This window comes from Pseudoliparis swirei, chromosome 6, assembly GCF_029220125.1.
Source record: "Pseudoliparis swirei isolate HS2019 ecotype Mariana Trench chromosome 6, NWPU_hadal_v1, whole genome shotgun sequence".
Lineage (NCBI taxonomy): Eukaryota > Metazoa > Chordata > Actinopteri > Perciformes > Liparidae > Pseudoliparis > Pseudoliparis swirei.
The window spans coordinates 20,181,213-20,198,167 of record NC_079393.1 but is presented as its reverse complement, the minus strand read 5'-3'; the positions used below and the strand labels follow the sequence as shown (position 1 = coordinate 20,198,167).

The 16,955-nt window shown below is 42.2% G+C and overlaps 1 protein-coding gene across 8 annotated transcripts in view; it reads right to left on the bottom strand.

The window, feature by feature from the left end:
* si:ch211-1e14.1 (UPF0606 protein KIAA1549) overlaps positions 1-16,955 on the bottom strand; it is a 41,551-nt gene that overhangs the window by 21,483 nt on the left and 3,113 nt on the right. For 7 of the 8 annotated variants that reach the window (XM_056416323.1, XM_056416327.1, XM_056416325.1 and 4 more), the window contains exons 3-9: positions 2,618-4,768; positions 2,361-2,449; positions 1,812-1,971; positions 1,605-1,735; positions 677-869; positions 468-527; positions 214-359 (exon numbers count right to left, since the gene is read on the bottom strand). In XM_056416323.1, the coding sequence (XP_056272298.1) occupies positions 214-359; positions 468-527; positions 677-869; positions 1,605-1,735; positions 1,812-1,971; positions 2,361-2,449; positions 2,618-4,768 (2,930 nt within the window). Of the gene's footprint in view, positions 1-213; positions 360-467; positions 528-676; positions 870-1,604; positions 1,736-1,811; positions 1,972-2,360; positions 2,450-2,617; positions 4,769-6,703; positions 6,753-16,955 lie in introns of those variants that run through there. The other variant, XM_056416330.1, reaches the window with a different exon arrangement.

Sequence of the window (16,955 nt, the reverse complement as noted above, 5' to 3'; positions counted from 1 at the left end):
ATGTATATTATGTACCCTGGTTGCCTTACACCCCCCCCCCCCCAAAAACCCCCCAACTAAAACACTTGATATGAGATTACTACGTCATTATTTGTTTCTGATTTCTAGGGATGCTATATATGTTTTTCATTGTATGTATCATATCCTCCAAAGGCTACGCAGCTGTAAGTAACCACTCACAATATTGAGTACATGTATAGATAGATTCACTACCTGAACACTGCTGTTGCCTATAAGGGTCGCTCTCTTAACACGTCGGATTAATCCCGTTGCCTCCCCGAGCAACATGGCCACCCGGCGCTCCATGTTGGCCTGGAAGGTCCTCTCGCCCACTTTCTGGTCCATCACACCCAGGAGCACTGTGTAGGCAGACAGCAGCAACACTCATCCATCGAATCCGCACACAGTGTCTCAGCTTTAAGGAGCTGGAGCAGCTTTTAACCACGACATGAACTGAAATCAGGTACCTGTTCTAACCCAGGAGGAGCGAAGCACCTGGCTGGTGTTCAATTCTGGATAATGAAAAGCTGGTAGAAAAAGTACAAAATGAGGTTTAGAGTAAAGTTTTACACACGTTAAATGTTGTTGATCAGAGAGGACCAGATATTACAGTAAAGGTGACATACGAGAAATAGGAAATAGTTCAAATAAAGAGGGACAACTCTGTGTTACTCACGCTCAGCAATCTGCAGTACAGGAAAGCCCATGTAGTAGCTGAATTCCACCATTGTGAGCTTCATCAGAGCATTGCTGACCTCTGACCCCACCAGATAACCCCTTGGAGCACGCACTGTGAAGGTCAAGTCCACTGGTTGCCTCACCAGCCGTTGCTCCTGATATTTAGGAGCAGCCGTGGTGATGTTTACAATCTAAAAATCAATCAGACAGACATGCACTGTTCAGTGGCCTGACGATTACGCAACAGACGGTACCAAACAATTTACAATCTGATGTTGATGTTGTTTCTAGAAAAGCTCGTAAGCCTCTGTAAGAGTTCAAATGAAGTTCTCAATCTGAAAACCACTGGTTTCAGTGATTGGAAAGGAGAACTCAACATTGGGCATTGTGGACACACAATGGACAACTAGCACAGTTTGCTCGTTGTCCATAGAGCATTTCCATGCTGCAAAGAAAATGCTTGATTTGATACTTAACGATAATACAGGCGTCAGTGTAATAGGATTACACGCAACTCTACCGAAACCAACTAACCACGGAGCCAAATAAGCTCTTTATTAACAAACAGTAAGCTTCTTTAATACTCCAGTACGAGGATACAAGTGAAGTATTCTGGTGTCTTGTTTATGAGTGATGGTAAGATGGACAATGAGGAGGGAAGGATGAAGAATGTGTGGACAGTCAGAATAAGGAAAGAGTATCAGTGTAGTGACCTGAAAGACTACGATTGTGAATATAGCTTTCTAATTAGGATGATATCTGACAAGAAGAAAAGAGCATGGGCGGGGAGAGTGACGTCTGGACTGCGTGCTTGCCGTGCTGATAGTTTCACCCAGACCCCTGATGAATTATGGGAAATTGATGGGATGGATATATTTGGCAGGAGCGAGGCTAACCAAGCTCCCCTGCTCTCTGGTCCCACTCACATGCACTGTGAAGTCGGTTGACTGCTTTGAGCGCCGGCGCACTTCTGCAAAGGCCATGGTCAAACCTTTCTCGACGCTCTCACTGAAGTTGCAGAACCGCACATCGATGTCGCTGGGAACAAACTGCAGCACTGCATGGAGAGAAGACATCAGGTTTAAACACTGAAGGTGTAAAACATCTTGACAGCTTGTTGAAAGGCATTCGACCTGTGTGGACTTGATATCTTCTGTCGGGTGTTGTCCAGCTGGGAGACACAGACAGGAATCGGCGTCCTGACCTCCGTAGAGCATTAATGACGGATATGGCCGTGTACACGACTGGACCGGACACCACTCGAAACACAAACTTTGGTGGGGGGTCCACAACCTTCAGAGACAAAGCAAGAATATATGACGGAGTCATTCACTCAGTTAAATTACTTAATAAGCAGCTGGTGTTTGTGGAAGGTCAAAATGAAGGTCAAAACGAGTAGTTGATGCGACTACTCGTGTGGTTTGTTTATCACAGAACCGCTGATCAAATATTTAGGAAGTGGTCTGGCCTTCATGGCTCATCTGACCACTTAATATAGACACTCATACAAAACCATCCACCTCAGAATCATATTAATATTAATATCATTTATATTCTAATAGGATCTCTTTTACATTAAGTTGTGCATGTGTTGCCCTTAAAGATCCTTCTTAAAATCACCAAAAGAAGGCAAACATCTTGCCTAGTATTACCTTACAATGAATAGAATATCTTAAATGTACCTGCAGCTCCATAGACTTGTTGAATTCCCCTTTCAGTATGTCTCTCACTTGAGATTTGGCATATCCAACAGTGGCCCCGGAAGGAAAACCTTAAGAAGGAAGCGTAAGCATGTTATCATGGCTTATTCCATTATTGTTCTCATATGCATACATTTTAATAAAAAATGATAGTTTTCCGTCACAATTCTGAGAAATTGTACAAGTGGATTACATGTTTTCTAATATAAACACAAAGCATAACCAAGTGTCAACCGTACCAATTTTGACTAAATAAGCAGGCCTGTCAAGGTTGCAGGAGTCGGGTCTTGACGTTGGTGCTGTTGTTGTGGTCCTTCCTCTGCTGGTGGAGATGACGTTGACACTCGAGGCTTCGGTGGTGGCAGTAGAGTTAGTTGTGGCTTGATGAGAAGTAGTGAGGGCAGCTGTGGTTGTGGGTACTTCAGAATCTGTATTAGCTTCGCTGCTATTTGGGATCGAGGTCATTGTGGCTGGGATGTGAACTTGATCTTCAGTCACCCCCTGATCCCCCAACACAACCAGAGGGCCCAGAGTGCTGTTAGATATGGGTTCAGTTGAAACTGGAGTTGTATTTACAGTTGGTTCAGTTGTGAAAGTAGAGTCCTGGGGAGTTGATTCTGTCAAACCAGCAGGTTCGGTGGGAACTGGAGAGAAGACAATGGTTGCAGTTACGACAGGAGTGGTGTGTATGGAACTTGATGGGAATGACTCTGTAACAAACCAATGGACATCTGTCAGAGAGGAGGACACTATGACATCATTTGGCAGCAAAGGCGTGGCACTGGCTAGCATAGCTTCTGTTAACACAGAAGTGCTTTCCGGGCCAACAGTGGTGGACACTTGACCACCCCGGTCAGAAGAAGATAGCCCAAAGACGTGTAACGGGACTATGGACGGATCCAGAAAAGGCTCAGAGGCGTTGACCGGCTGAGGACTCTCCTCTGTTGCCACGACTGGGGTTGATTCATCTTGAGGCTCCAGCCCTGATAGTTCACTGGAGGACTCATCCTCAGTCCATTCGGGAGCATTGGTGACACTGCCTGTGGGTGTGATGTCTGTAGTACCGATGGATACCGAGGTAACCTTCCCTCTGTGTTCAGCTCCGGGTTCTGAACCGTCCTTCTCCTTGGACAACTGAGTGACGTAATATTCCAAGCTGTTCATGTCAGGTAAGAGAACATCTGTCGGTTGAATTGTGAACGTATTGGGCCAATCTACGTCTGATGCGTCGGGTACATCACTGTCAGCTGCGGGAGTGGGGTCCAGTGTCAAATGAATTGTAGAAGACAAAGAGGAAGGATCAATGGATTTAAGAGGATCAATAGTGGTGTAGGTTGTGGTGAGGCTGGGAGAACGTGACGCATGCAGAGGTTGCAGAGACGACGGGGATATGCCGACTCTGGAAGGGAAGGATGTGTCGTAGCTTTCTGTATAGTCCTCCAGATCGTACGAGTCAGAGGGCACCTTTGTGACCAGAGAGTAGTCCTCTCCATCTGCATTTAGGAAGGACATTGTCTCTAAGTAGTCTCCAGACCCCCAGTCCACTTCCATGGTGTTGGTGGAGTAGAAGTCCTCTGGAGGGACCTCGGTGGGTTCAGATGAAGCGGATGTAGGGTGGGGGACGATGAAAGGCACATTGTAGCCAGGGGCCAGAATCTCATCTGGGTTTGGTAGCATGTTTATGTCCCGTGTTGGTTTGTTGTCCTTCAAGGGGGCGCTGCTGGGGCTCGGCTGGTTCGCGTCCAGGATTCTACTCAAAGATTCATCTACTGCAAAGTCATGGACAGACAGTGTAGGGGGCTGAAGAGGCTGAGCGGGAAATGAGGTCACAATTGCCTCCGTTTGATCTGATGCACCCCCCTGCTGCTTGTTGAGTGGGTTCTGCTCATAATTAGGATCTAGCTGAGGTGAGGTTGACCTTGTAAAAGCAGTGGGGTTTAATGACGCCATGGATATATTCGGCTGAGGCTGCAGCTGGGATCTTGTAGGAATTGGAGAGAGAGAGAAAGATTGCGTGGACGGCCTTGTCCTGGCCAGCTTCCAGTCTGCGAAGGATTTAGCTGCCTCAAATTGTGGACTAGAACCCAATATAGGTTCAGAGGGGCTTAATGAAGGAGCGTCCAGAGGATATGGTTCTTCTGCAGGGACTTCACTTGCTGGGGAGGATTTGGAGTTTTCAAAAGCAACACGTCCCCACTGAAAATGTGTGTTGTCGGCAGTCCTAACTACACGTTTTGGTTCAGAAACTGATGGCAGGGCACCGGGTGAGTGTGGGCCCTCGAAGGCAGTATGATATGAGGCTGGTAAGGCTGATGGTTTGAACCCTGTTGAACTTTGACCATGTCCAGGAAATCCCCCGGGGTACTTTGCGGAGGCCAACGGAGAATCATCTGCAGAGGAACAAAGAGAACGCTTCAGTTTAGGATTGAATGAAAGAAAGATTTTACACTGACTTCCAACAAAGTAAATTCCAGGGATGAGGGATATATCCTGGGATTAAAATGCTGCTTCCACTCAATCTGATGTGAATAATTTTGAACAGGAGTTATCAGTTATTTCAGATTTTATTTGAAACTATGTTAAGTTCCCGTGGGCTTTGGATGACTGAAATGGATATGTCAAGAAATGAAAAAGGTTGGACTTTTTGAAGGTTTACCATTCATCACTACATGAGTCATTCTAACACCGGTCACTTCCGGAGCGGAGTCAGTCACAGAGTGATAAATAGGATGTACAGTAAGACACTCATTCAATCTGCAGGAGGAACAATTATTGCGACAAAGTGACATTTTAGATCTGTAAAATAGTGAGGTTGGTTTACCGGTAAACACTAATTATTCAGCCCAGCTCATTTAGTCCATCAACTGACCTTTACCACTTCACATTCGCTAAAGTGGCGACAAAATTGATCCACTCACCCTGAGAAAAACGAGACGAGGGAGTAAGAAAACGGTCACATGATAAATGTTAATGATAAACTGCCAATGATAAAAAGACAATGCTCGACTAGTGTGGATTTGTAATAGAAGCTGATAATAACTGTGTTTGAAGTGAAGGGAATATGCTGACATGCATGCACTGACCATACGCTACAAAGCCAATGAGTGGTTGTTTGGGCTCCGCACCTTGATGACCTGAGCTTTTTAGAGATGCACTCTCTGGAGAACATCTATCCTTTCTTATAGGACCTGACCTTGGAGTGATGGACGGGGCAGTTAGTTTTGAGCTCATCGGGAAGGAACTCTACTTCTCACACACAACATTGAGATTGTTAAGGGTTACATTAGATCATAACATGTGGCTTATGCAACACATGTCCGACTTAATTTGAGTGCCAAAAGCGGGTTTCTCCATATTGCATAACAAAGTGTATCATGCATTATTTAATTTGGGAAGAGCCTTTCTTGATTACAGTACATGGATCTAAAGTACTCAAGGAAAACTAGATAAGCTGAAGAGAAAGGAACAGAATAGTTCCTAGATAATTCATGGTAATAAACTTCACAATGTAGGCTTAGTGTAAATTAGCCTCTTTATATGCCGAAATATGTTTAATATTCAAAGTCCAAACTGAATGTTTTATGGTTCTGATGAGAGAAACCTTTACCTCACATTAAAGGATGCTATCTTATAGATCTTGGGCTTATAGAAAATCCAAATGAACCATAATGTATCCATAGAGAGTTCACAAGCCTAACAGACCACATCAATGCAAAAACACACAGCAAAGCTCAAAGTAGACCGCGTGTCGTGAAAGTAGGTCTTGAACAAAGCAAAACTTTAACGGCGCCCTCATTTCCATCGCCAGGAGCAAGTCACCAAAACAGTCTTCGTGGTGACTCAGCAGCTGCTGGTAATGCTGCTGCTCTTTGGAGAGGCTGTGCAGAATCATACACATTTGAAATGAGACGCAGCATCAGCAGAGGGAGAAGACTATTTTTAACTCGGGGAGCACAGAAGAGATCATGTATAAAAAGCATCAAGAAAAATAATATATTTCTGGAGAGTCATCTTCAATTTACTGCATCGCTTCATACAACGAGACTGCCTCTGGCTTTGGCCGGGAGAAAACTCCCAACTTAATTACAACCTACACTGGTACCTTAATTGAGTCAGCATGCTATTATAACAGAGCCCGTTGGATAGGAAAGCCGAGACGTTCTTCGCTGAAGGCTGGGCTGCATCCTCCAAAACTGCCACACAGCTCTTTGTCTGCTGTGCCAAGTGTTTGAACGCCAAGGGACGGATCACACAGCTGGGCACACACACACACAAGCACAAAGCAACTCTCAGCTCACTCGGAGGAGTCCCAATGCCGCGCTTACCCGTCAACTCGGTGTCTGTTCTGCGCAGGCTTCTTTGTTGATGGCCCGATTTCTCCGTTTTGTAAGGAAGTTAAAAATAATGATCACAAGAAGAGAGCATGGAAAGAAGACAACGTTTGGTGTTTAAATCACATTAATGCGATCACAGTGTGTCGTTTCAAGCACAGTGTGGAACAAAAAGTGAGGTCAATGTGAGTGTGGTTCTCTGTTCACTGAAATATGCGTACACGATGTATACAACTCTGAGCTTGACTTTCCATTTGGCTGTAAATAAAGAATTATGTGCTGCAGATGGAGAAAGGAACAGACACAGACGACGCAGACACGCTGTGTCGGAGAGCATGTTCGTCTGAAGAACGTGCTGATGTTTGAGGTCATGACCCCAACATGTCACCTCGTCTCAGCATAACCCCGACTGTGACAAACAAATTGTCCTACATGTGACTACAAATGAATTAAACATGCCTGAACGGAGGTCTAACAATCGAGTTAATTAGGACAAAAACTCGTATTGGCAGGTAATTGATGATAACCCTGATAATTGGACTGATCATGTCTAAGGTGAAAATGGGTGGTCGTTAAAGACAAGGACAAGAATTACAGACAAACATAGAAAATATAGTGGAACCAAAAATCTCTTTCACAATGAATAATTGATGGAGTTAAAATACAGCTGTGTGAGGTTAATAATATTGTTATGGTAATAATTACATGTAGAATAAAAAAATTAAAACAGTAAAATAAAATGTGCGTTGAAACAATGCTGCATTTTTATTTTTCAGAGACGGTTATCCTCCAACAACATTCTCCGCCGCAGCGAAATTAAGCCGACGTGGAAGTGCCAACAACTGCAGTTCTTCGAATGGCCACTTGAGGCTGGCTCCAAAACGAGTCGATCTATATAAACTCCCCCGTGTTAAAGCTTTACAGCATAAATAACCACGGCCATGGTAAAGAAAACGTGTTTGGTCTCTCCACTCCAGCTAATTATCCTGTTCATGACAACTGTTTGGGGGTTGATTTTTTATATAACTCACCCATTTCAATTGGATCAAGTGTTAAATTGGCATAATTGAAGGTAGGTAGGGCGGGCGCCATAACAGGTTGCTCGCTGTCGGCGCCACGTGACGGCTGGAGCCCACTCTGAACTTCAGAACAGGCCCTTCAGACACCTATGACTGACATGACGGAGACTACATCCATATTTTATACAGTGAATTCTTAATAATTAAGCAGGCATGGTCCTATAACATGAAGGCTCTGCTTAGGTAGGACAGCAGCCAGGCACAGACCGCACTGAATTGGGGCTGACATTACAGAAAGCAGGCCTGCCACCTGTCCCTCGAAACACGAGTGCGTCACACTCGGCTGGCCGCTCATTGTGAGGCCCGTCGGCGAGACCCCGACAGAGGGACACCTTTAAATATCAGGTCACAGGAGCGTTAATGTCAAGGGCTCAGCTCATGTCAATAGAACAGTCGTTTTCTCCTTCCAATCTCACTCTCCCAATCGATCACATTTTCTCTTTCTGGAATATGTGAATAAATCCCCCAATATATCCTAATTTTAATACTAATTCAGACTGTCCAACAGCTTTATACACCAGGCTGTCAGGAAGCTGAACTCTATCCCCACTCTCCTTTTCAAATGCTGCTAAAACTCTGTCCGACTGCTGCTACTGTCCAGATGCAGTCTTTTTTTTGTAGTTCTTAATTTGTCAAGTGTATGTTGTCTAAATGTTCTTTGTTGTTGTTAACTGTTGACTGTTTTACATTTATTTATTACTTTATCACTTTATTCCTATTATTTCACTTTATGCCGGACAAAAGAGACATATATGGTTTATAAAGACTCTTAAAAGCAGCTTAAATACATCATATTTTCCCGCCTACTCACAAAAACAGTTATGATACACTGCGTCCTCTCCTCGAAAAAACACATGTATGAAAATATAAAAGGCACCGTCTCATTGCTCTCATGACACTGAAGAATTAATGCGGTGAGTTTTCATTTATTCATTACTAATGAGATTCCATCTCCATTCATCAGCCCAGGATGTGTCTTTTAGGCTCGACTCGGTCTGATGAATAGTCGCCTTGTAACAGCTCTGAACGATATTTGCATTCGGCCAAATTGACAAGTTAAGAACCCGACAAGTCTCTCGTCATTTTATTCCAACTCGTCGACTGTGGCTCATAAACATCTTATGGTTATCTTATTGCGTTATTACCTCTATTAATTGATCAGTCACATGATGCACTGCAGCGAATTGAAATGAAGTAAAAGCATTAAATATATGTTTTGCCTTTGCTGTTTTGGTGGTAGAGTATCGTATTGCTGTAAACCTAATTCCACGTTTCCATCTATAACAATGTTTTGGTGAACACCCATTTGTCCATATTGGAGCAGATGATGTCCTTCTGGTAGCTTGTTCGGTTTATTCTGCTTCCGTTATAGATTTGGTTGCAGGCTTGGATCCCCGCCAGCAATCATGTAAAAAGGATTCTAACAAAAGAGGGATTATTACTGCTGTCGGCTGATCTAATGTTTAAAGTATTTACAAAAGCCCCACGATAACATTTAAAACTAGAATGGGCACTCGGTAGAGCGCATACCTTCGCATATCACAAGATTGGGCATTGAATTATGAACATTTTGGCATTAGTTGCATGCCAATTGGATATAAATTGACCGTGCTATGGTAAAAAGAAGAGTTTGACCTATCCATGACCTTGACGTTGACCTTTGACCCGATTGATCCCAAAATCTAATCAAATGGTCCCCGGATAATAACCATTCATCCCATCAAATTTCATGCGATTCAAGAAGATGTTGACCTTTTCATGACCTTGACCTTGACCTTTGACCCAATCGATCCCAAAATCTAATCAAATGGTCCCCGGATAATAACCAATCATCCCACCAAATTTCATGCGATTCGGTTTAAAACTTTTTTTGTTATGCGAATAACACGCATACATATAAATAAATAAATAAATACACGGCGATCAAAACATAACCTTCCGCATTTTCAATGCGAAGGTAAAAAGGAAAGAACAGCGTCGACCGACGGTGGAAAGACCGCGTTGAAGGCAGACGTGACGTCAGGCATCTGGCGAAGCACTAACCCACTTACCCAGGATGGATATCGGCTAAATCTTATGAGATCATGACATCTCTCCACTAACCTATAGATGTGTCTGCCTGTTACGGATGGCTCTGCAGAGGCACAGTGAGTCTGAATAAACCTGCTTTTACACAAATTGAGATGGCAAAATACAATTATATTTGTGCATTGTTTTGTTACCATCAGTGGCAAGTTTGCTTTGTTTAATTTGACTTTAACTCAATGTAACCTTTTCTGAACAGTTTGTTTCTGAAAGCTCAGTCACAGTAGGGGGATATAATATTGTGTAGGCTTCTACGGCAGTCAAATGAGTATAAAATATATTTTGTTGCAAGAAATGTTTTGATTTTATTGCAGTGCAACTTGTTCTTGTTTATACCATATTCATATTGTAACAGTTTAGCTCCACGCCTTCCTTTTTGTCGTAGTTGTTTTCATCCGGTCACTAACTATCATGTCATTCCAGATCCTGCTTCCCATCTCGTCAATCCAACTCCCCTCACCTGCCTCTGATCTCTCCCTCGTTAGTCCCTCATTCCCTTCACCTGGTCCTCACGCCCTTCTCACCTGCAGCCCATCCCCTCATTAGTCCCTCACTATTTAGCTCCCTCACTTCCACTTGTCCTCTGCCAGATTGTCTTGTGTTTTTCAGACCAAGCCCTTGAGCGGTCCACAGTTTGATTATTCTGTCTGTTCCGATCTTGACGACGCTCGCAGTAAAGGATCTTTATTTGAATTATCTGTCTCCTGAGTCGTGCATTTGGGTCCACCCTAATCCTGTCGTGACACGTATAGTACTTTGATACTTGTATAAAACATGAATATCAGGGTGTGGATATTTATATATTTAAGTTTGACGCAAGATTCAATTCCCTTTTCATATAGTTTTAAATGTAGAAAATGGTTAACACCGCACAATAATAATGGCCGATTTCTGAGACTAAGTGATTTTTTTGTATTCCTAGTTTCAATGTATATCCTAAATGTCAGCAAAACTTTTAACACAAAAGGACAACTTGAACAAAACCTGTAACAATGAACAGGTCCAAACAAAACGTAATCCTCAGTGCTGTCCTCTCATGAATATTGTTCGCATCCCAAGGCTGTAGAAAACGTGAACCTGATAAAGCCCGTCTGCAGACAGCACTTTGCTGATATCTGGAATTGAATCATACCTTCCCACTGTAACACCCTGTTCCGTGTTTCCTACGTCTCCTATGTCTCCTCTGTGTCTTCTCTGTCTCCTCTGTCTTAATTGTTTAATTCCCTGCACCTGCCCTCAGCCACTCTTGTCTCGTTACTGTCTGATGTCGTACACCTGTGTTTCCCCCCTATATATTGTCAGTCTTTCCCTTGTCTGCTGTCTGATTGTCGTCTATAGATCTGTGTCCTCTTCCCGTCGTCCTGTCCGTGTTCCTGGTTCTGCCTGTTGACCCTGCCCACCCTGAACCTGGATTCTCTGCCTGCCCCTTTTGGACCTTGTTGTTTGTAAACTGTTTTGCCTCATTAAAGAGTGCTTTTTTTTGTTATTCATATTGAGTCCAGCCTGTCACTCTGCGCCTGAGCCTCACCCCGTCACTAGAACCTGACACCCATGGTCCCCTTTACTCCACCAGACCACAAAGAAAAAGAGAACAAGGCAATATCTAAACTGAATTGACGCCCTTCAACATTGTGAAATATTTGGGCATGTTGACAGGCAAAACTATTATGTTTACAGCAGCATTTGTAGAACTCAAGTATCTGAGTGAAGCCCAAATATGAATTGCCTGGTGACTAAATGAGTGTGCTATTAATACTTCCACGCAAGAGGCGCGCTGTATGCATCTCAGCACTTGGCAAATTGCACACGAACAGAGAAATACACCATAAAGACTTGAGGTTAAATGAAATTGTTCAGTTCTGATTTTGAGAGGTCGAATAACCGACCTCTAATTATCAGAAAAAGGTTTTGAACCCTTGCGAATAAAAGGCATCAGCACATTGCGCTCACCACAAGGAATAATGCAAACAAGCACACACACACATTCCTATGTGTGTCGAGAAACCTGAGATAGCAATTACAGAGCACTCTAATGATATCATTTCCTAAGTTTGCCAGACTCCTTATTGCAAAGAAAAAAAGGTATTTAATGGTTGTGTGTAATTTGAAGAAAGACGAGAAGAAAGGTTCTTTTGGTATTAATGCTAACTAACTAGAACCCCACACATGGGTCTGCTTTGGGCTAAGCCCTTTGCGTGACTGGCTCTTTTCAGTTGGCAGGCTGAGTCTACGCTCGGTATGCTGAGTGCAGTCGAACAATCAAGATATGCCTGTGTTGACATTTGGTTTATCGGGGAAGCTTTTAAGATGGGAAAGATTCCCTCGTTTTTATCAGTGGAGTTCAATTAGATCAAGCTCTCGGCCTAAGCTGAAGATCCCCACGAGAACAACACTTTATAAAGGGTGCATTTATTATAAATCAACACGAGTTGCTTTACCGAGCACTTGTTGAATTCATCCTACATCAAACAGAAATAGATTAAAGAACAGATTGAAATAATAAAGTGAATGTTATCATTATAAGCTACGTTTGAAAGCTAATCTAAATCTTTCCCATGATCTAAAAGGTCAATGAAGGTAAAGCACAGCATCCAGTTTTATTGTTGGAGAGGTTGCCAACATCTACCGTAAATTAATTGAGTTGTCTGATTTGGCAAAACATGTGCATGTGACTGACCCAAGGTCATGCCTGCACTCAATATTCAAGTGACCCTTGATTTGTTTTCCTGAGGGAATACTTCTCAAGATAAGAGAAAGGGGAAGGAGTCTAACACAACACAAGTACAATGTATGAAGCTAAAAGGTGTAACAGAGAGAGAAAAACATGATTGAGTGAGTTAAAGGTTAGCGACAAGGATAGACGACATTAACCATTTTCAGTGAGCTCCGCAACCGACTCACCGAAGCTTCCCCAGAATGCATGGCTATGATCAGGGTTCTTACACATGTCTACCAATGGATTTCCAGGACTTTAAACCAAATTTCCATGACCAAACTGAACTCTCGGTGTATACATGAACATTTTTGAAAATGTAGTATTCAAACAATGAGAACTAGAACGGGCACCCGGTAGAGCGCATACCTTCGCATATCACAAGATTGGGCATTGAATTATGAACATTTTGGCATTAGTTGCATGCCAATTGGATAGAAATTGACCGTGCAATGGTAAAAAGAAGATTTTGACCTTTTCATGACCTTGACCTTTGACCCGATTGATCCTAAAATCTAATCAAATGGTCCCCGGATAATAACCAATCATCCCACCAAATTTCATGTGATTCAAGAAGATGTTGACCTTTTCATGACCTTGACCTTTGACCCGATCAATCCCAAAATCTAATCAAATAGTCCCCGGATAATAACAAATCATCCCACCAAATTTCATGCGATTCGGTTTAATACTTTTGTGTTATGCGAGTAACACGCATACAAATAAATAAATAAATACACGGCAATCAAAACATAACCTTCCGCATTTTCAATGCGAAGGTAATTACAAAGCATACAATACACCTTAAATGAAACAAATTACATTATCCCGACCGCTTCCTGAGCTACTGTTGCTATGGCCAGCGAACTTTCCAGTTAAGGTGCGTTCACTTGCATCGAGAAAAAATAATAATTGCGCCGAAAGTATGAGAGCGTATGCCGGCTTAGATTTTGAGCGTCTTCCTTTAAAAAACATATGAATTATTTTAAACTCGGCGTAAATGAACATGTGAATATAACAAACTTCCATGATTTTTCCAAAACATTTATGATTTAAGTTTTTTCCATGACTTTTCCATTTTAAAATTCCATGACTTTTCCAGGTTTTCCATGACCGTACGAACCCTGTATGATGGTATGACCCATTTCAAATAGTGGCAGACGTTCACACACTGTTTGGGTACACTCCGTCACTTTCTGCAGTCCTGCTTTTCTTTGAAAGACAGGAAGGCAAAGACTTGTAACCAGAGAGGCCCAGAGGACCGTGTCACTCGGCACCCTCCTCTACTTTTCCTGAGTCCTCCCAGCTCAGGCCACTCTCAGGCTTTAGGTGCTTTGAGAACAAACACATGTCTACTGGGTTCGGTTCAGCTCTCTTATGTGTGCGAACAGGAGAGAGAAATATCTGTGCAGCGGGAAGCGAAACACTTTGTGTTTGGCTTCGAAGTCGTTGCTGTTCAGAACAAAACGTTTCGCCCGGAGTCGCTCCAAAGAGACCGTGCTGAACCGCACCATCTGCTCTGATAAATATATCAATAATCAGCTGCAGCTCATCAGATCACAGCGATTTGGGCTCAGCACAGAACGGCCTCAACAACACGACAGGAAACAGTCAGGACAATCGAGTCAGAATAAAACAAGTTTACTGGAGGTTTGTGTTGTACATCAACAACTTCTGGCACCTTACAATGTTATGCAATGGGTCAAAAATATATATATCATATTTTAACATATATCCTAAATGCAAAAATCGGTTATTGCCACTTGTTTAATCATAATCAAGTGCAAAAATGTTAATTGACTCAATTAAAATATCATGTTTCAAGCTGAAAATAAATAAATTAATAACTTATAGATACATAGTAATTACTTTTGGCAAAAACAAAACTCATACACAAAGAAGCACTGGTGAGTTGTTTGAGTGCTTGACTAAATCAAATTGTTGTCCACACAGTTGCAAGGTCTGGACACTTGTAGGATGCTTAAACTTCAGTGGAAAATTGCGTTGGTAAAACACAAGAAAGGTTACACAAAATCACTACCAGATGTATATTCTTACCCGCCCCCTCACACACACACACACACACACACACACACACACACACTCCTCAACTATGGTACGTTCGCAGTTCACTTCATAATCTTCCACCAGTATTGAAGTTATTAGTATTAAACTATTTTGATTCTTATGCTGAACTTGTTCCTCAGAATAGCCGAGTGTATAATACCGTATAACTAGTAGAGAAGATAACTACGGACGCTGATTGTCATGTGTGGAGGAATAACGTCGAGATGCCATTTTAAAAATGTGCCAGTCTGCTTTCATCGACCCATCTTTTGACCACACGGCCAAATAATGGTGGGAGAGGCCAGGGAACAGAAAGGCAGGGTCAGCCACTGGTGAGAGTAAAAGCACCCACTGTTTGACTTTTGATTGTTTTTTTGCACCTATTGATCTACAAATGGCTTCCAGCGCTATTGAATAATGAATGGCCATATTGTCATCCCGCACAGATCAAATTTCACATGGCAACCGGCTGGTAATTAGCCAGGACGTGGCTGGCCTGCAGCTCGCTGTGCGGATCTTGCCAACCACTGCAGTGCAGAGAAAGAGACGACTGGCGCACAACTGCTAGGGCGCTTCATGATATCCTATACTTTCGTAAAGATCTTTCATAGATCTAAAGGTACAGATGTGGATCTTTTTATTTATTTTCACAGAGCTTGAGCAGATGAACAGAACGACCAAGAGAAGAAGGGGAGTATGAAAGAGGGAAAGGACTATGATGTCACGTAGGATCGTCTATTTGACCTAGAAACTGTCACGTGTGCTTTTCTGTAAGATTCTGGAAGAGGAAAGCAGTAGGACTGGTGATGTCACTGTTGAATTAACCATGCAAACACATTGTCATTCTGTGCATGAATTAATTATAAGCACCTACTGTCATACAGTAACTAATATTCCCTTTTGGGGCGAGCATGTTATCATAACTAACTAGAACGGGCACTCAGTAGAGCGCATACCTTCGCATATCACAAGATTGGGCATTGAATTATGAACATTTTGGCATTAGTTGCATGCCAATTGGATAAAAATTGACCGCGCTATGGTAAAAAGAAGATTTTGACCTTGTCATGACCTTGACCTTTGACCCGATCGATCCCAAAATCTAATCAAATGGTCCCCGGATAATAACCAATCATCCAACCAAATTTCATGCGATTCGGTTCAATACTTTTTTAGTTATGCGAGTAAATGGCGATCAAAACATAACCTTCCGCATTTTCAATGCGAAGGTAATTAGATCTTTGACTACATACAAGTAGCACATATAACCATCGTTATACAGGGTTCTTACACATTTTGACCAATGGATTTCCATGACTTTTCCATAAATTTTCCATGACTTTAAACCAAATTTCCACGACCAAACTGAAATCTTGGTATAAACATGAACAATTTAGAGAATTTTGTATTCAAAAAATGAGAATTCCAAAGCATACAGTTTACCTGAAATGAAACAAAAGAATTTGTTTGATTAAAAGAATAAACATTTCTATTCATGTTTATTCCTTTAAACACTTATATACATGTTTATTCTTTATGTGCAAATCCATCTGTTTATATTAATTATTTCAAACTCGGCGTAAATGAACATGTGAATATACCAACATTTCCATGACTTTTCCAAAACTTTTATGATTTAAGTTTTTTTCCATGACTTCTCTAGGCCTGGAAATGACCATTTTAAAATTCCATGACTTTTCCAGGTTTTCCATGACCGTACGAACGGTGGTTATAAAACTGTAGTTTTCTGCAACAGACAAAGACTCGCGCTGCAGATAATTCAACAGAAAGAAAAGGGTGTCACTGAAAGTAAAAGTTAAGATTCTTAAACATCAAAATAACTGCACGTTTAAAGAAACAGGCAAAACTAAACCGGAGGAGCAATGAATCCACCCCTGAATGTTTCAACACCAAGGGCCACAGATGGCCCCGTGACTCTTACAGTGAAGCTGTTGTGATGACCAGCTTGGGACAACAAATGGCAATTGCAGCGTAGACCGATGTCACCTAAGATTCTTGGCGAAAAGAAGCATTCATCATAAAAAAAATGATGCTTACTTGGCTTGTAAAAATCTCCAGTGTGACATGGTGGTGAAGCGTAATCCTTAACTATGGTGAGATACGGGCCGGCATGCTATTGAAGAATTGTGTGTTTGTACTGTATTACACAATGTGGGGAACAAATCCATACTATTGTTGCACACCTGAACTACACCACATATTTGTAATACCTTACAAACAACAGGCTCTTATTGAAAAGTTTATATTTTTACAATTCTTCTTCTGAAATCATTTAAAGCGT